The sequence below is a fragment of the Rhipicephalus microplus genome, chromosome 3, assembly GCF_043290135.1.
Source record: "Rhipicephalus microplus isolate Deutch F79 chromosome 3, USDA_Rmic, whole genome shotgun sequence".
Taxonomy (NCBI): domain Eukaryota; kingdom Metazoa; phylum Arthropoda; class Arachnida; order Ixodida; family Ixodidae; genus Rhipicephalus; species Rhipicephalus microplus.
In genome coordinates this window covers 216,403,028-216,419,448 of record NC_134702.1, presented here as the reverse complement: position 1 = coordinate 216,419,448, position 16,421 = coordinate 216,403,028, and the positions used below count along the sequence as shown (strand labels likewise).

The window sequence follows — 16,421 nt, the reverse complement described above, 5'->3', positions numbered from 1 at the left end:
GCGTGACTGCTCTGTTGTTTGCGTGTTTGCATGCCCTGTCTATATAAAGGAACTAAAACAGCTTCTGAAAATACACCGTCGAGCGTGTTAGCCTTTCCAGGCATTTCTAGTTATTCTAGTTATATGACGCCTGAACGCTGATTCCCGTGACGTGCTTAGGAAATGTGCTCTGAGATGATCCGTATATGACAGATATAAATTGTACATTGTTTTCTACCCTGCTTTGCCATCGATGCTTTCGCTCACGCCAGGCGTGTAGCAAAAATGTTTTCGGGGCGGGGGCTAATAAAATGACCAGTGTTCGCTCTCTATACCATGGACACAACAATGTTCGAGTGGCGGGGGGGGGGGGGGCACGTGTCCAGTGTACCACCCCCTGACTACAATCCTGGCCCCGTTTCCCGTTCTTCCTCGCGTCTCGCACGATTATTATCACATGCGATGAACTTGTAATTTCACTGCATTTCGAGACTGTGATTGCGCAAGTGCAAATAACAAAATGGAACCCACAAGCTGGAAATCCTCATAGGCACAATGCTTAGCGCTCACATGTTGCACATTTCATTTCATTCATTTCATTTACTGAAGCCTTAAGGGCCCGGAGGCATTACATAAGGCGGGGGCAAACAATATATGACGGACTCTTAATGACACAAACGCCGAAAAAGGAAGAAAAGACGAAGAGAGGAAGAAAAACATCTCTAAGATTGATGATTGATTTGTGGGGTTTAACGTCCCAAAACCACCATATGATTATGAGAGACGCCGTAGTGGAGGGCTCCGGAAATTTCGACCACCTGGGGTTCTTTAACGTGCACCCAAATCTGAGCACACGGGCCTCGACATTTCCGCCTCCAAAACATCTCTAAGAAAGGAAACAAGCAAGCAGAAAAAAACAACTACCGTAGACTGGGAATAAAACAGCATTATACATAAGTAATCAACATCATAATGCATGAGTCACTAAGAGTTAGTTACTAACATGGATCAACTAGGAATACATTTCAATTTAGGTCAGATGCATTGTTATTTTTTCGCGAAAAGTCGTGCTGTCGGTGAACGAAACAATACTGTCGGGCAGGATATTCCACAGGGTGATTGCATGGGGGAAAAAAACAATCTTTCATTGATGATGTGCGGCACTGACTGTGTGTGATTGGTTTGCTGTGGTTGAGGCGCGGCGAGATTTGGGGGGGGGGGGTTGAAGTCGAGGGTGCCTGGAAAGTGGGTGATAATAGAAAGAGTGAAGCAAGTGGAGACGCCAGCTGATTCGACTTGATTGGAGACATGGAAGATCAAGTGTGCGTTTGAGTTCAGTAATGCTAAATGTACGCGAATAGTTTGACGTTATGAAGTGAGCAGCGCGATTCTGGATGAATTCTAATTCGTAGGTGAGATATGCTTGTGAGGGGTGCCAGATAGATGAAGCGTATTCCAATTTAGGCCGAACGTATGTCTGATATGCTGGTTTTTTAATAGCGGGTGATGCAGATCTGAGATTTCGGCGCAAAAATTCAAGTGCGCGCGAAGCATGTGCGCATATTGTTTCAATGTGAGCGACACATGACAATGACGATGTCAAGTGAACGCTTAGATAGTTATAGCAGTCTGTTCGAGTTATTTCATTTGAACTGATATGATATGCGTGAATAGCGGTGCTGCGTTTACGGGAAAAAGACATGGATTGGCACTTATTAAGGTGTAAGAGGCATGAGCCATTTTCCACACCATGCAGCGATAGTGTCAATGTCTTCCTGAAAATCAGTGGAGTCGCTAGGCTTGTAAATGGCTTTGTAGATAACGCAGTCATCGGCGAAAACCCGAAGTCTGGTTTTCGTGTTAGATGGCAGGTCATTGACGTAGATTAAAAATAATAGGGGGGATAAGCCTGCTCCCAGGGGGACGCCGGATGTAACACTAGAAATTTGCGAGTCATGAGAGTGGGCAGTTGTGTATTGTATGCGTCCTTTTAAGAAATGCTCTATCCAAGTAATCAGTTTCGAGAGGATTCCAAGAGTAGATAATTTTACAAGCAGGTGCTTGTGTGGGACACGGTCGAAGGCCTTCGAGAAAGCGAGGAAGACGGCGTCAATTTCTAGGTGATCATCCACATGTTGCAAGATATCATCGGTGAATTCTGAGAGCCGTGTTTCGCACAATAACAGGTTTCTGAAACCATGCTGGTGCGCATAAACGAAGTTAATTGATTCAAGGTAGTTCATTAAATTGGTTGCAATAATGTGTTCTAGCAGTTTGGATGGTATGCTGGTTAGCGAAACCGGGCGGTAATAGGTGCTTTTGATCGGTCGCCAGACTTATGGATGGGAATAATTTGTGCCTTCTTCCAATTGTGGGGAACTTTACTAGTGCTCAGTGATTGTTGGAACAGTAAGGTCAGTATTGCACTTGACAGGTAAATTGTGTTTTTAAGTAGTTTGCGGCTAATTTGATCGCAACTGGCCGAGGAGGATCATTTGAGAGAGTTTATTAATTTGGATATTCCATCAACGTTGATCTGGATATCAGGCATTCTGGTCGGCGAGTGAAGGAGTAACTGGGTAAAATTGAAGCTTTGAGCGCGTGCAAATACTGACGTAAAGAAGTCATTAAGGACTGTAGCACATTTATCAGTTTCGAATAATTCGTTGTCTACGTTTGACAGCTGGAGTTGCGTTTGACGATTTGGCGGGGAGATAATTTGAAAGAGTTTACGAGGGTTTGACTGTAGAACTGATAAGAGGTCAGTTGAGAAGAATTTGTCTTTGGAGCCTTTAAGTTCCGTAATGTATTCCTTAGCAGCGAATTTGTACTGATTCCAAACCATGGCGTTATTAAGAAGTTTTCTTTCCGATAAAGATGTTTTTTCTTGTTGAGTAGGCGCTTGAGGCGTTGCCTAAAACAACTGGTTATTTGTGTCTGTATTTACAAGGATAGTTGGAATATGTCTGTTTTTCAAGTTTAGCAATGTGTTTTTATATAATTCCGAATTGGTGTTGACCGAGCAGGCAGTGTATCACTGTCGCAAGTCGTCGCAGAAGGGTGAAAGTTCGCGGTCAAATGCGTCGAAGTAAGCTTTCTTGTAATCAGTGATGATTTTTGCGTTGGGGCGTTCTTTTTATAGGCAAAGAAAGGCTGGTATGAAGGAGGCTATGGTCGCTTAGGGCAGGGATCAAAGTAACATTTTTTTATGTCTTGCATGGCTAGATGTTAATAAGAGATTTAAAGTGTTGTCGCCCCTTGTAGGGCATGTAACTGTTTGGTGCAGATTTAGGTCTAAATTCAAGAAATATTTTGGGTTCACTAACTGGTGAATTGTTGGCTTTTGAAAGTAACTACCAATTAATGCTGGGATGATTAAAGTCTCCGAAAAGGAAGATTGGTGCCTCAGGTATATCTTTTTTATTTGTTCTAGAAAAAAACGTAACTTCTCGCAAAAGGAGGCGCTACTGTCTGGTGGACGGTCACATATTCCAAACACTATTTTGCCAATTGTACTGTGCACGCATACCCCCGTTAGTTCATTGTTGTCGTCGTGAGTGATAAGTGAGGATGATAAGCTTTCTCTAACGGCAATCAGTACTTCTCAACCTCGCCTGTCGTGCCAGTCACGTCGATATACTATTAGATTTGGGTTGGTTGGAAAAACTTCGAAGTCACTGACGTCCTTGTTTAACCACGTTTTGGTTAACAAGACGATATCGGCTGGGGTATCGTCTATGAAACTTTCGAGTTCGTCACGTTTTGGGATTATGCTGCGGATGTTGGTGAAAAGCACGCTAATGTTAAGGAATGAATCAGGTCGGTTTTTGGCGGAAGATGTTGTTGTTGTTGTTGCCCCTTCGCACTGGCACATACCCACTATGGGGGATTGGCCATGAAATCTAGAAGTATCCTATATGAGATATATTAAAAGGTTTATCCTTAATGAAAAAACTAATGATGTAATAGAAAATAATAATTAACTAAAAAGGAATATTAAACTAAACAAATAATTGAAGATTGAATCAAGAAGAGAAAAGGTGAGGTAATACTACAGTGGAAGACAGAAATTTTGAGTAGACCAGACAATCGAGCTTATCTCACCCGGTCACAATCAAATGAATATGCAAATTTCATTCAAAATTAGACAAGTGTCTTCAGAAATATATTTAAGCAGGCATTATTATGACATGCGCTTTGATTCTCGAATGAAATTGCATACAGCATCGAATACGCTCCTGTGGCAATGTCCCAAGCTAAAGGCACCGAAACTTAGAACATTATCTGCAGTTAAATTTAAACCTACTGCTTGAAACGGAACAATTAAAAGTCTTTTCCTAATTAATGAATAGTTTTTACATGTTATAAAGTAATGCTCTATTGTTTCCGTTTCTTCACAGAATGGACACAGGGGGGATATCGCCAGACCAGCTCTGTGCAAGTAAAAGTTTAATGGAGGGACACGACATCGAAATTTGGTTAAAATAACTTCTAACTTTTTAGATTGACTCCACTGAGGTTTCCAGGGGTGGCGGAAGAGAGGACAGCATTTCTTTTTCGTCACTGGGGTGGCACAGATAGGTTATCTTCAGGGGCTGCTAGTGTAGTTCTGTTTGGTGCTGAGGGGTGTACGATAACGCTATTGGATGCAGCGTCGTAAAAGTAGCCTCTGCTACCTACATGTCGTTTGTCAAGGCTGAGATTAAATGCGCATTTTTGGGACATGACAAATTTTAACAATTTACAGCGTGCAAGGCACGTACTTGGGGCAAAATCTTCTCTTATTGCGAAACATGTATCCTTCAGCTTACGCCTACATGCCAATATGTTTTCCTTTGTCTTGAAGTGAGCTAGTTTTACTATTATAGGGCGTTTTTTTGTTAAAGAAAATTTCCCAAGGTGGTGAGCACGCTCTATATTGCTGGGGCTTCGGGTTATGTCGAGAGTTATTTTTTCACATGTCTAGAATTTTGTTTTCTGAATCGCTCCAAGGTTCTTTATCAGAATCATCAATGCAAAAGAAAAGAACGTTGTCTCGGCGCATACGGTTGTTAGTGTCAATGCTCGGGGCTTTTAGGGTAGTGATGGCATGCTCTAGTCGGTTAAAAGTGTTAACAGCGGTCATGGTACTTTGGTTTGGTCGGCATGAATCTAATGCGTTGGAGCGGCCCAGAATCTCAGCTATGAGTTTTTTTTGGGGGGGAGGGGGGGCAGTCTGTGTTGATTTCATTTGTCCAAGATCTACGCGAATTGCGGCTTGAACACTTTCTATTCGTTTGATAGCGTCAAAGACAGGTAAAAGTTCAGCACTAGTGGAGGGTCCGGGGTCGACCTCAACATCACCGGATAGTAATAACAAAATTTCACACAGGAAATGGAGGACAAACGCATCACGACACAACGGCACCACTCCGCGACATTTTAAGTCATAGGGGCACGACACCCCAGTATACATATGCCATCACTTCTAAATTCTTTGAGCAGGTGAGGTAACAAACTTGGAATTGTAGAAGCATTGTGAGCATTGTAGGTTTGGCGGTGTTGTGCCCCGAGCAGCCGGCGATTCCTTGCTGCTTATGTAGCGCTCGATCCGGTCCCGTGGTTGCTGACGTCGGAGATGGCCAAGGTTGCCAGGCGGTGGGCCAGGCTCGGGCTAAAAGCAGGTGGTTGGTGACTTATACTTGGAGGGGGGATGTCCGGCGGGTGGAGAACTTTCTTCGTGCAGGTAAGTGGTTCCGAAGGGAATTTGGGTGGTGAAGTAAGGGCAAACGGTTCCAGGCACCAGGTACGTCCGCCCCTAGAATTGTGGAAGTGTTGTGAGAATCGTAGGGTTGGCGGTGTTGTGCCCCGAACAGCCGGCGATTCCTTGCTGCTTATGTAGCGCTCGATCCGGTCCCGTGGTTGCTGACGTCAAAGATGGCCAAGGTTGCCAGGCGGTGTGCCAGGCTCGGGCTAAATGCAGGTGGTTGGTGACATTTAACTTGGAGGGGGGATGTCCGGCGGGTGGAGAACTTTCTTCGTGCAGGTAGGTGGTTCCGGAGGGAATTTGGGCGGTGAAGTAAGGGCAAACGGCTCCAGGCACCAGGTACGTGAGCACCTTAAATTGTAGAAGCGTTGTGAGCATCGTAGGTATGGCGGTGTTGTGGCCCCCTGTGAATCACAAAGACATAAATGTTTAAGCGATGCAGCCTGTAAATTTGTATTGAAGAGAGTGTAGAGGGTTGTAATGAAGAACAAGCCAAAGAAAGAAACTTCAGATAGTTGATAGCAGCAGATTCGCTGCTGTGATACTCAAAATTTGTGAGGTTTAACCACGTGATCTCATCTGACGTACATATAACAGCAAAAAGAGGTCTCAATGTTTCATGCTTGGTTTGATTTTGTTTAATAGTTGTTCAATTGAGGAAGAATAATTTATCGGTGTTACCGAAATTAAACTTAGAATGTAGTAAGACGACGGCGTAATCTGTAATTTATCTCCAATACTTAGATACATTAGATTCATAACGGCCACGAGCACATCATAGGTGTAGCATGTAGTAATGTTGTTACATGTACGCATCTCATGTTTATCACGTCTGCACCAGAATCATACCTTCGTCATTCATTTACGTCCCGTAATACAAAATTGTTGTATGTGACGCTAGTGAAACGCCCACAAGAGGTGCAGAAACACAAAATGTAAATCATCACATTCATGCCATTCATGTCATGAGTTTCATGTTATTACAAGTGAAATAGTTTCTTCATACAGTGATGTTATGCCATACTAAGTTTGGCATTGATACCACTACTGAAGCGGTCGGGAGAGCTGAAAGTCGCAGGCGGCTAGATAGATAGATAGATAGATAGATAGATAGATAGATAGATAGATAGATAGATAGATAGATAGATAGATAGATAGATAGATAGATAGATAGATAGATAGATACGGGCAATGTCAGCAAAGTTCGCTAAAAAATGCTTCGCATTTAAAAAAAGACTGACAAGAAAGAAGAGAGCACAGACTCTTACAAAACACCATGCACAATCTTCTAGTTTTCCCTCTATCTGCAGCTACAAAAATTTAGAGAGAACTAGAATACCACATTCGACACTACTTTCTTTATGCTACATGGTGTATTTGATGACAACAAGAACGTCTTCACGAACGCATATATATAATCAATAAATGTTCCTCACCATTCGAAGTTTTAACGGTCACTATATAAGACGAGTGTTTCCTGGTTATGTAGTTGTCAGCAGTTCTGCGGGAAAACAAAAAAAAAAGCAAAACAAGCTTCGTTCATAGAGTGTAAAATGAACAGCTGCCTTCCAGTGGCGTAGCCAGAGGATGGCACACAAGACATGTGTGACCCCAGCCCTCTCCCAATGAATATTTGTTTTCCCATCGCGTGATGAATAGAAAATAACACAAGACCACATCTGCGTGTCCAGCCCTCACTTACTATCCAGGACGTACCCCAACCCCCCCCCCTCCAAAAAGTATTTATGCCTACGGCCCTGGTTTATTCATGGAACTGTGTAAATATCTGAATGGACATTCAGAGTGAACCACTCTACTTTTTACCGGAAAACTCAGACTGAACTGTATAAATATCGGAATGGACATTCAGAGTGGACCACTCTACTTATTACCGGAAAACTCAGACTGTGTCTATGAGCTTTGCCGTACACGGTCGCCGCTTTAGGCATGCAGAATGTTTAACTTCACAAAGTCATGCTCCCCTTTTTTCGCGCACTATCCAACCACCCGCAAAACCATGAAAATGTGTGTAATCCCTTGAAGCAAACGAACAGTCTTCACTGTGCAGGCCAGTCGCTCCATATGCTTTTATGTATGCTAGACGAATTTCTTGCACATGAAAGCTGGACACGCGCCTCTAGAAATATGCAGGAATGACGCAAGAAGAATTTTCCGCTTCATCATGCATAGATGAGCCGAGCAGCGAGAGAATGAATAAGATTACGAGCGCCATTTTTTCTGCATTTGGACAAGTTGACGCTTTTGACTTACCATGCTGCAAGAAAGAAAATTTTAATCACTGAAAAAGTACCAGACTTACGTTATCCTACTCTTCATGTTTTTTTTTGCATTCGCTGGATAGTGGTGAAGCCAGCAGTAACTCATCGTTACATTATCCTTTGAGAAATGTACTACTCTTTTATTTGAAGGACGGAAAATGAGCGGTAGTATTCATGGTACGCCAAAATTTGTGCCATTGCTATGCTTTTACCAAAGACAACTCGAAGGCGAAAGATGTTTTCTTGCCTGCCCTGCCACGGTGGTCTAGTGGCTAAGATACTCGGCTGCTGACCCACAGGTCGCGGGTTTGAATCCCGGCTGCAGCGGCTGCATTTCCGATGGAGGTGGAAATGTTGTAGGCCCGTGTGCTCAGATTTGGGTGCACGTTAAAGAACCACAGAAGGTCGAAATTTCCAGAGCCCTCCACTACGGCGTCTCTCATAATCATATGGTGGTTTTGGGACGTTAAACCCCTCATATCGATCAAATCATCATCAAGGTTTTCTCGCCTGACTTATCAGTTCATCCAGCCCCCCCCCCCCCCTAATTTTGCAAGCCTCACGTACCTATCTGATTGTGTACGTTCTCTGAGATCAGATGCACGGCAAGCTTTGCGCACCTCATCTGAATGCGCACTGCCTGCATAATTCAGCAAGCGGCAATGTCATGTGATGAAGTTGTTACGTAACCTCACATTAGGTGGCGTCGTCATCGAGCACGTGGCGCGCACAGCCACGCTTCTCGACCACTCCTGGTGAGGGTGTTTCTAACTGTACGTTAACGTCAAATCGCACCGCGTGTTTTATGATTTAATCTTTCTGCACGCGTCAGTGCTTTCGAGATGGGTCCATATACAACAGAGACCAGAGCAAGTGGTAATTTTATCGTCTGCCGTAGAAACAACGGCTTCATGATGTCTCAAAAATGTCGCCCTGTGATGTCGTTGTATTACATCACAATCTCACTTGGTGAATACGAGCAACATTTTCCACATTTTTTACGCCGACGCCGCCCATGGTCGCTTTTTCGCTTTTTCGAGGTGGCTAAGGCTTCAGATGTAAAAACCGGTTGCACCAAATCAGCTTCAACGGCGTTCAGCATTTGTTTTTTATTTTAATGTACTAAGTCAGGCCGACGGCCGCTATTGTTGCCCCTCTTTGTTGCCGTTTGTTGGTTGTGAGGTAAAATTTTAGTAAATGCCCTGAGAGAAGTGACCAGCACACAGCGGGCTCCTTCGACGTCGGGATGGCTAGGCTAAGCATGAGTGCCTTATCGTGGGTGAAACGATGACCTAAAGTTCGTTCTCTTTTGTGGGGCTCCTGATGGCGAGTGCCACTTGGTGAGGTTGGCGTGGTCGTTGCAACACAAATATTTAGGCTAAAAGGTACGTAGAATAGGCGTAAATGTCATTTCTTCCACTGACAGGGTACTTAAATTTCCAGTGCCTTTACTTGGCGGCATATCGTCACCGAAAACATTGGCGTAGTTTTTAATAGATATTGAGATATTGCAAATATCGACTAGCACCGTTCGCGACTCTCGTACGTTTCAACGTTAGTGCGTAGTCGAGAAGTGATTTCTGGTCACCTATATCTGCATGAGAATATAATTCGTAAATTAAAACGATGGTAGGCCCTTGCAGCGCTATTGTCGCGCTTTCTCCGTCTTGTGTGCTGTGAGAACTTTGCAATGTTTTTTTTTCTTACTGCAATTATTGACGTGCTTTTAGTTCACTGCCTGAAAAAGTTTATGATTGAGTGAAGGTCATGTTTGTCTTTCGTATGCACAGATATGGCAGCTGAGTAAACAACTGAAAAACAACTGCGATTTTTTTTTGATGTGCTGGCCATTAGAGCAGGATGAATGAATAATAACAATGGACTTTCTTTTAGTGACGTTTACGAATAGTTTATTCCCAAAGGACTTTTTATATTTGTGTTTTATATCTACAACCGTGTTTTTTACTTCCTTGTTTATGGATGTTCATCTGCCGGGATTCGTGTTGATTTGTAAGCATTTATTCATATCTGCCTTCTGTCTTGCCACTTTAGCAAAACAGAAACATAAAATAGCAAGTGCAGTCGGAAAGAATGAAATGTTTTAGTTGGCATACTTGTTATTTCCCATGCCATCTCTCCAAGTCCATCGATATATAGCTTTACCAGAGTCGGTGTTGTATTCAGTCAAGTTCGCATGAAGACATTCGAGCTCATCGCCAGCAACATCAGTTGGTAATGCGTAAACGGCTGTTACAGATGGCAAACCACCTATAACCTGCAAGGCAAGGTGGAGTGCATGTCAAAAGAACAAACTTTATCGCAGAGTCTTCGAGTACTCTTCCAATGCAGTGACCTCTGACGATTGCAAAGGAACGCAAAGACGAGGAAGCATAGCCTTTTCCATCATGGATAAACAGTATTAGGTGTTTGCGATTTACAGCTTGTGCGCCACAAATATTTGCACACAGTTTTCATTTCAGCTTGTTCACATTTCTCTACTTACGGTGTATATAGAGTCATGCTATTTTGGATATTACTCACTAACCTCTCGTTGTCTCGTTTAGAGAAAGTGCACTGATTCGGCTGAGCTTTCGGTGTTTGACGTGTCTCGATTAGCATTTGGCATTTCGGCTTATACAGCCACGTTTTCAGTTATTTTTACGCTCCTGAAGTATTTTTTTCTGTAACAAAATTAGACCTGTAATTTCTGTAACAAAATTACAACACTTTCGAAAGACACAAGCAACGAGTGCGCGTTTCTCACCGGAGCTTTTATTATTTTTGGTGCTCTTCTTGGTGCCGGTTGGGTGATTCACGTGACGTAATTATATAAGAAGGCCTCAAATAGTCCATGCATGAGCTATATCATTTGCGAAAAGCCACATACCAAGCTTTACTATGGACTAGTAAGCCTGTTTGGCCTTATCTGGTTTGACTATGGCGTGCGATCATTTATTTACCTTCATCCACTCTGTTACCTGCTGCGCCATGTAGATTGAAAGCGTGTAGCTGAACAGCGCAATATCCCGAACACGTCGACGCTTGTTACAGCGATTATTCGTGTGGTTTGGGAATAAATAAATCGGGAGGACGAGATAACAATTTGAGGAAGAGACGGGAAGGTTCCAAAAGAAAGCGCTCCACCATCTTTGAATTCGGAATCGTTACGACCTTTTCAATCGAAAGAAAACAGAAAGAATGCTGCTGAAAAGTAAAGAATAATAGTATCAGCCCAGAACACGCATCGTACACCCCCTACTAGAAACTATTCAATGCGCACCTTGAAATTTTTCTAATGAAGCCATCCATAGGCAGATTCGGAGCACTTCCGGTAATACTTTCTATTGCCCCATGCGGAGCAAGCGCTTCGCATGGGGCTTCATGGGGCGGATCGAGAGTGCTTCCAGTATGTTCTATTGGCATATCTGGATCAGCTTCGTCACGAGAACCATTCCATGGATCAACTTTTTTTATTCCGCACAAATTGGCGGATTCAACCAAACGTCGCAAGCGTCTCGTGCCTTGAAATGGCGGCAACTCGGGGCGTGTGAACGGACGCCGCTCGCGTCACTTGCGCCTCACGTCGGAGCTCATGTTTTGCTAGCGTGGCGTCGGTGTGCACAGCGTGCCCACTTAAGCAAGAACAGAGACGCATGCATCTTGTTCTTTTCTGACCCTGCCATTTGGTTTAGAGGGAGCACGTGTGTTCTATTGGTAGATTTCTTTCCCTTGCCCTCCTTCAGAGTGTAGTGCTTCGGCGCAGGGTTCTAGTGTCACTCCGAATGCGCCAATGGATGACGCCGTAAGCCTGTCGGTAAGCAACCCGGACGTAACTGTAGGCGAGCTGGTCAATATTATTCGACACGAAATGTCGCATTGAAACCTGCTTTTTTGCACGTTACCTCTATTACTTGCAATCTGGTCATAAACGAGCAGAAAATTTAAAAGAACTTCTAGCAGAGATTTGCTCAGAGTAGCTACTTTTCCTTGTTATTTCCATTTTTACCTGCAAAGCACTCGCTCCCCCACCCTTACTTACCTGAGCGGCCCTCGCAGTGTTGGCTTCAGAACAGCTGGCTTTCCACCTCAAAATACAGCTGACCATTCGCCAAAAAAAAAAATGATCATTCCAGGTAGACTTGATGTTCTCTTGAAGGTTGAATTTGAACGTGAAGCAGTAAAATAACAACACTTACAACAGTATACGAGCCGTTTGTCGATGTTTCCCGCCGATAGAGTAAGTGGAAGCGCTCACAAAGCAGTGCTTTGAGCAACGCAGCACACAGCACCTCCCCTACCTCTCTGCTAAAGATGGTCCCCACGTTTCCTGCTTAAGATGGTCGAGAGGTTTTCTCTATGCTTGTGGAGTGCTGGCGCGTGCGCTCGTAGACGGGCAGAAACGGAGCTGTTTTGCTTCCGCTCCGTGGATTGACTATTTTCTCTCATAGAAAAGGCAACAATTTTCTCTATGTGTACTCTGTGTGTTTCGTTCACACGATCACGATCTCGATGTTCGGCTCACACAATGTTGTATTCTCAGGACTGTAAGTGGACTTCGAAGGTCATTGTTGTGCCTTAAGTTTCCACCGTTGATCCAGCACTGAAGTGGCTAACAATCAAGTGGGAAGGAGTAGCAGTCGCCAAGTAATGGCGACAACAACACTTTGGTTTGTTTTTTATTTAAATAAACAAACTATGAACCATCTCCCCGAAGGGACCCCTGTTGGAATGCGAAGGAGCAGTGGAGTGCATGGTGTTGACCCGGTTTAAACAGGCTTGGATGCGGGTGCTTGAAGAACGGTTTGAAGCAAAACGTCGTGAAACGTTTACTCGGGCAAACGTTTGTTTTAAACGCTGACACAGGGGAGGCGGGACGCGTTGATGACGCTTGCAGTCGGCTTCCTTGGCTCCCGTTTCGTCGGTATCCACCCGTGCATTCTGTATTCTCGAACGCGATCAGTGTTCGTGACTCGCACCTCGCCCGTGTCGCTAGTATTCCACTGCCGACGCTTGCTTTCGGCTTCCCCGGATCGTACCTCGTCGGTGTTGACATCGCCATTCATGAACGGGGTCGGCTTCGCCAATCTTCGCAACGTTGGCGACAGCCGGGAAACGTACGCGCACACAAGCGGTATGCATGCCACGACGGCGCCCCAACTGTCGGCGCAAACACGTGGCAAGCAGCGGAACGTTGTGCACATTGCCGGCACCACGAGATATTTTAGGCGCTTGCAGGGCGCGCACCAGCCGGCTCGAGGCTTCTTCTCCTCAAGAGATGGAAGAGATGGCGCGGATGAGATTATGCCTACGTGAGGAGAGGGCTCTAGCGTTGCGATTCATGGAGAGGATGAAGAGAGAGAGAGCTGACACGCGGCGAGCGCACGGCAGGCGAGGAAGGGAGACGTTACCGCGCACTGGTGGAAGCGCGGGAGCTACTTGGCACAGCTCCAACAACTGTGTCGAGGAAAGTGGTACGGACAGAGACCAGCGTTTTCCAGGCTAGTCAAAGAGCTGCTTCGCATTTAAAACGTCACAGCTTTTGCGCAAAAGTGAAGCAATGAACGCGATAGCAACAATTAGAAATGTCACGCGCAGAATGGAGAGCAGATCAAAACGTGCGCCGCGTTTCTCGCGCACAAATAATGCACGAAACATACTCACACGTATGGATGCACGTGAATAAGCGTCTCGTTTGTTACTTCGTTGAGTCTGAACAGTGCATGCTCTTCGCGAACAGAGACTGCAATGACTGCGGTGACCTTTTTGCGCCCGGTAACAACAGCAGAATCGTTCCTCGTAAAACCCGAGGCCAGCCAAGGCGTACCATCCTCCCCTCCTCGCCACCGCGGGACAAGGGCCCGTGAGGGAGCGTAGCTTCTCTTATCTAAGCCGGGCAAAGTACGCGTAGGAGATTAGAGCGGACGCCGCTGCTCGATGTAGCGGCGAGCGCTCATTGCGCCACCTTCACTTTCTAGTAATGGCGAAAACAGAGCAGTAGTGACCCCAGGCCTTACCGTGACCCCAGGCCTTACCGTTCTTGTGGACGGACAAGTCAGAGCTTAAGTCGGCACTGGGGCCGAGGTCTGTATTATTGGGGATGACCTTGCCGTACGCCTCATGAAAGTAAAGACAGCGTGGACGGGACCTCACCTAAGGACCGCAGACGGCCAATTAGTGATGCCTGTCGAAATGTGCACAGCAAGGCTCGACATCGGTGGCTCTACTTTCGTGACAACGTTCGTCGTTCTTGCTTCATACTGTAAAGACCTGATTATCGGAATGAATTTCTTGAAGAACGTGGTGCCATCATCAACGTTCTTGACAGTGTCATTAAGTTTCGCATCAACAGCCGTGCTTTAGTCGATTGCTCAGAGCCGAGCCATAACCCTTTACGTCTGATGGATGACAATTTGGTCTTCCCGCCATTATCGTACCCACTTGTTGCGGTGGCAGGGAGAAGAGCCGTTTGACGGCGACGGATTGCTAAACAAATAAGCTCGCTGAGCGTACGCCACGGTATTTCAGTTGCTCGAGGTCTTGTAAATGTAACTGCGGGACGCACAAACTTGCTGCTCATTAACTTCACTGCTGAGCACCGACACCCTCAAAAGGGTACAGCCCCGCTTATATTGAGAATACTGTGGAAATCCGAGGCAGTTTACTGGCACTAGAACGAGCACGTCAAGAAGAATCAGCACCTAAGCTTGGCGTTGGTACTACGTTGTCTAGGAACGAACGAACGAGACTTCTTGAACTGTAGCTGAATTCCAGAACTGCTGTTCAATGACATCACGGGTCAGTCGAAATTCGCTAAAAAAAGCATGGAATAAATATCAACGACGCAGCAAGGCCTATACACCAGAATTCTTATCGTGTGGCTCCAAAGAAACAGGAAGTGATACAGCAACAAGTCGCTAAAAATGCTTGAAGATGACGTGATTCAGCCATCACAGAGCCTGTGGGCATCACCTGTAGTACTAGTTAGGAAAGAGGACGGTACCCTGCGCTTTGTGTGGACTGCAGGAAGCTGAATCGGGTGGCTAAGGAAGATGTGTATCCGCTTCCACGTGTTGATGACTCACTTGATAGGCTTCGAAACGCTCACTACTTTTATTCAATGGTCCTCAGAAGGGGATATTGGCAAATCGAGGTAGATTGAAAGGATCGTGAAAAAATCCACTTTTGTTACGCCGGATGGTTTATATGATTATAAAGTTCTGTCCTGTAGTCTATGCTCAGCGCCCGCTGCTTTTGAAAGACTCATTGACACTGTACTTTCAGAATTAAAGTGAAAGACCTGTTTAGTTCTATCTAGATGACGTCGTAGTGTTTTCCACAATTTTTGACAAGCATTTCAACAGACTAAAAGTTGTTTTACGGACCATACAGTCCGCAGGCCTCACATTGAAACCAGAGAAATGTTTTGAAGAACTACATTTTCTTAGTCACGTCGTTAGCTACACCGGCATTCAGCCCAACAGTTCCCTATACCGTGTGATAAGATAGCTGTAAGGCGCTTTTTGGGCCTAGGCGCGTACTGTCATTGGTTTATAGCCGACTTCGCACGGATTGCGTCGCCTTCAACACGCATCACTAGAGATGACACTACCTCTGAGTGCTATGACGAACAGCAAGCAGCGTTTATTGACCTCCGGCAATGTCTTCAAACACCTCCAGTGCTTGCCCACTTCGACGAGCAAGCGACAACAATGCTTCAATCTGACGGAAGCAGTGTAGGGCTCAGAGCTGTGCTTGTGTAGAGGCCAGAAGACACAGAACGAGTGATCGCCTACGCCAGTAGGACGCTAACAAAGGCTGAGGCCAAATATTCAACGATCGAGAAAGAATGTCTCGCCGTGATCTGCGCAGTTATGAAATTTTGCCCGTATTTGTATGGTTGCTCCTTCAAAGTCATTAGTGACCATAATTTATTCGGTTGGTTGACTAATATAAGAGATCTAACCAGCCGTTCAGCACGTTGGAGTATGACGTTTCAAGAGTTCGATATGACAGTCATACACATGTCTGGGAAGCAACGAACGGACGCCGAATGCCGGTCTCGATTACAAGTACAGTCAGCCTCTCATTTTGACGACGAGGATCTGGCCTTATTTGGTGTTCTCGACGCGTTCATCATTGCCCAACAAAAAAGAGGTGACCCTGTGTTGCTTGATTTGAATAATTACGTGGACGGGCGTTCTTCGAGTGCACCCAGGGTCTTTGCAAGGGCATTATCTTCGTTTTGCTTAACAACGGTGTCCTTTAGAAAAGAGTTTTCATCCATCAGAGCTCCCTATTTGCTCGTTATTCCTGCACCCATTTGTAGTGAAGTGCTTCAAGCATGTCACAATGAGCCGACGTCTGCCCATTTAGGCATACTGACACTCGCACGTTGGCAATAGTGTAGCAAGGATACT

The 16,421-nt window shown here is 45.2% G+C and overlaps 1 protein-coding gene across 2 annotated transcripts in view; it reads right to left on the bottom strand.

Moving 5' to 3' along the window:
- LOC119170225 (uncharacterized) overlaps nucleotides 1–16,421 on the bottom strand; it is an 80,067-nt gene that overhangs the window by 31,962 nt on the left and 31,684 nt on the right. For both annotated transcript variants that reach the window (XM_037421340.2, XM_037421324.2), the window contains exons 2-3: nucleotides 10,119–10,279; nucleotides 7,162–7,226 (exon numbers count right to left, since the gene is read on the bottom strand). In XM_037421340.2, coding sequence (XP_037277237.2) covers nucleotides 7,162–7,226; nucleotides 10,119–10,279 — 226 coding nt within the window. The remainder of the gene's footprint in view (nucleotides 1–7,161; nucleotides 7,227–10,118; nucleotides 10,280–16,421) is intronic.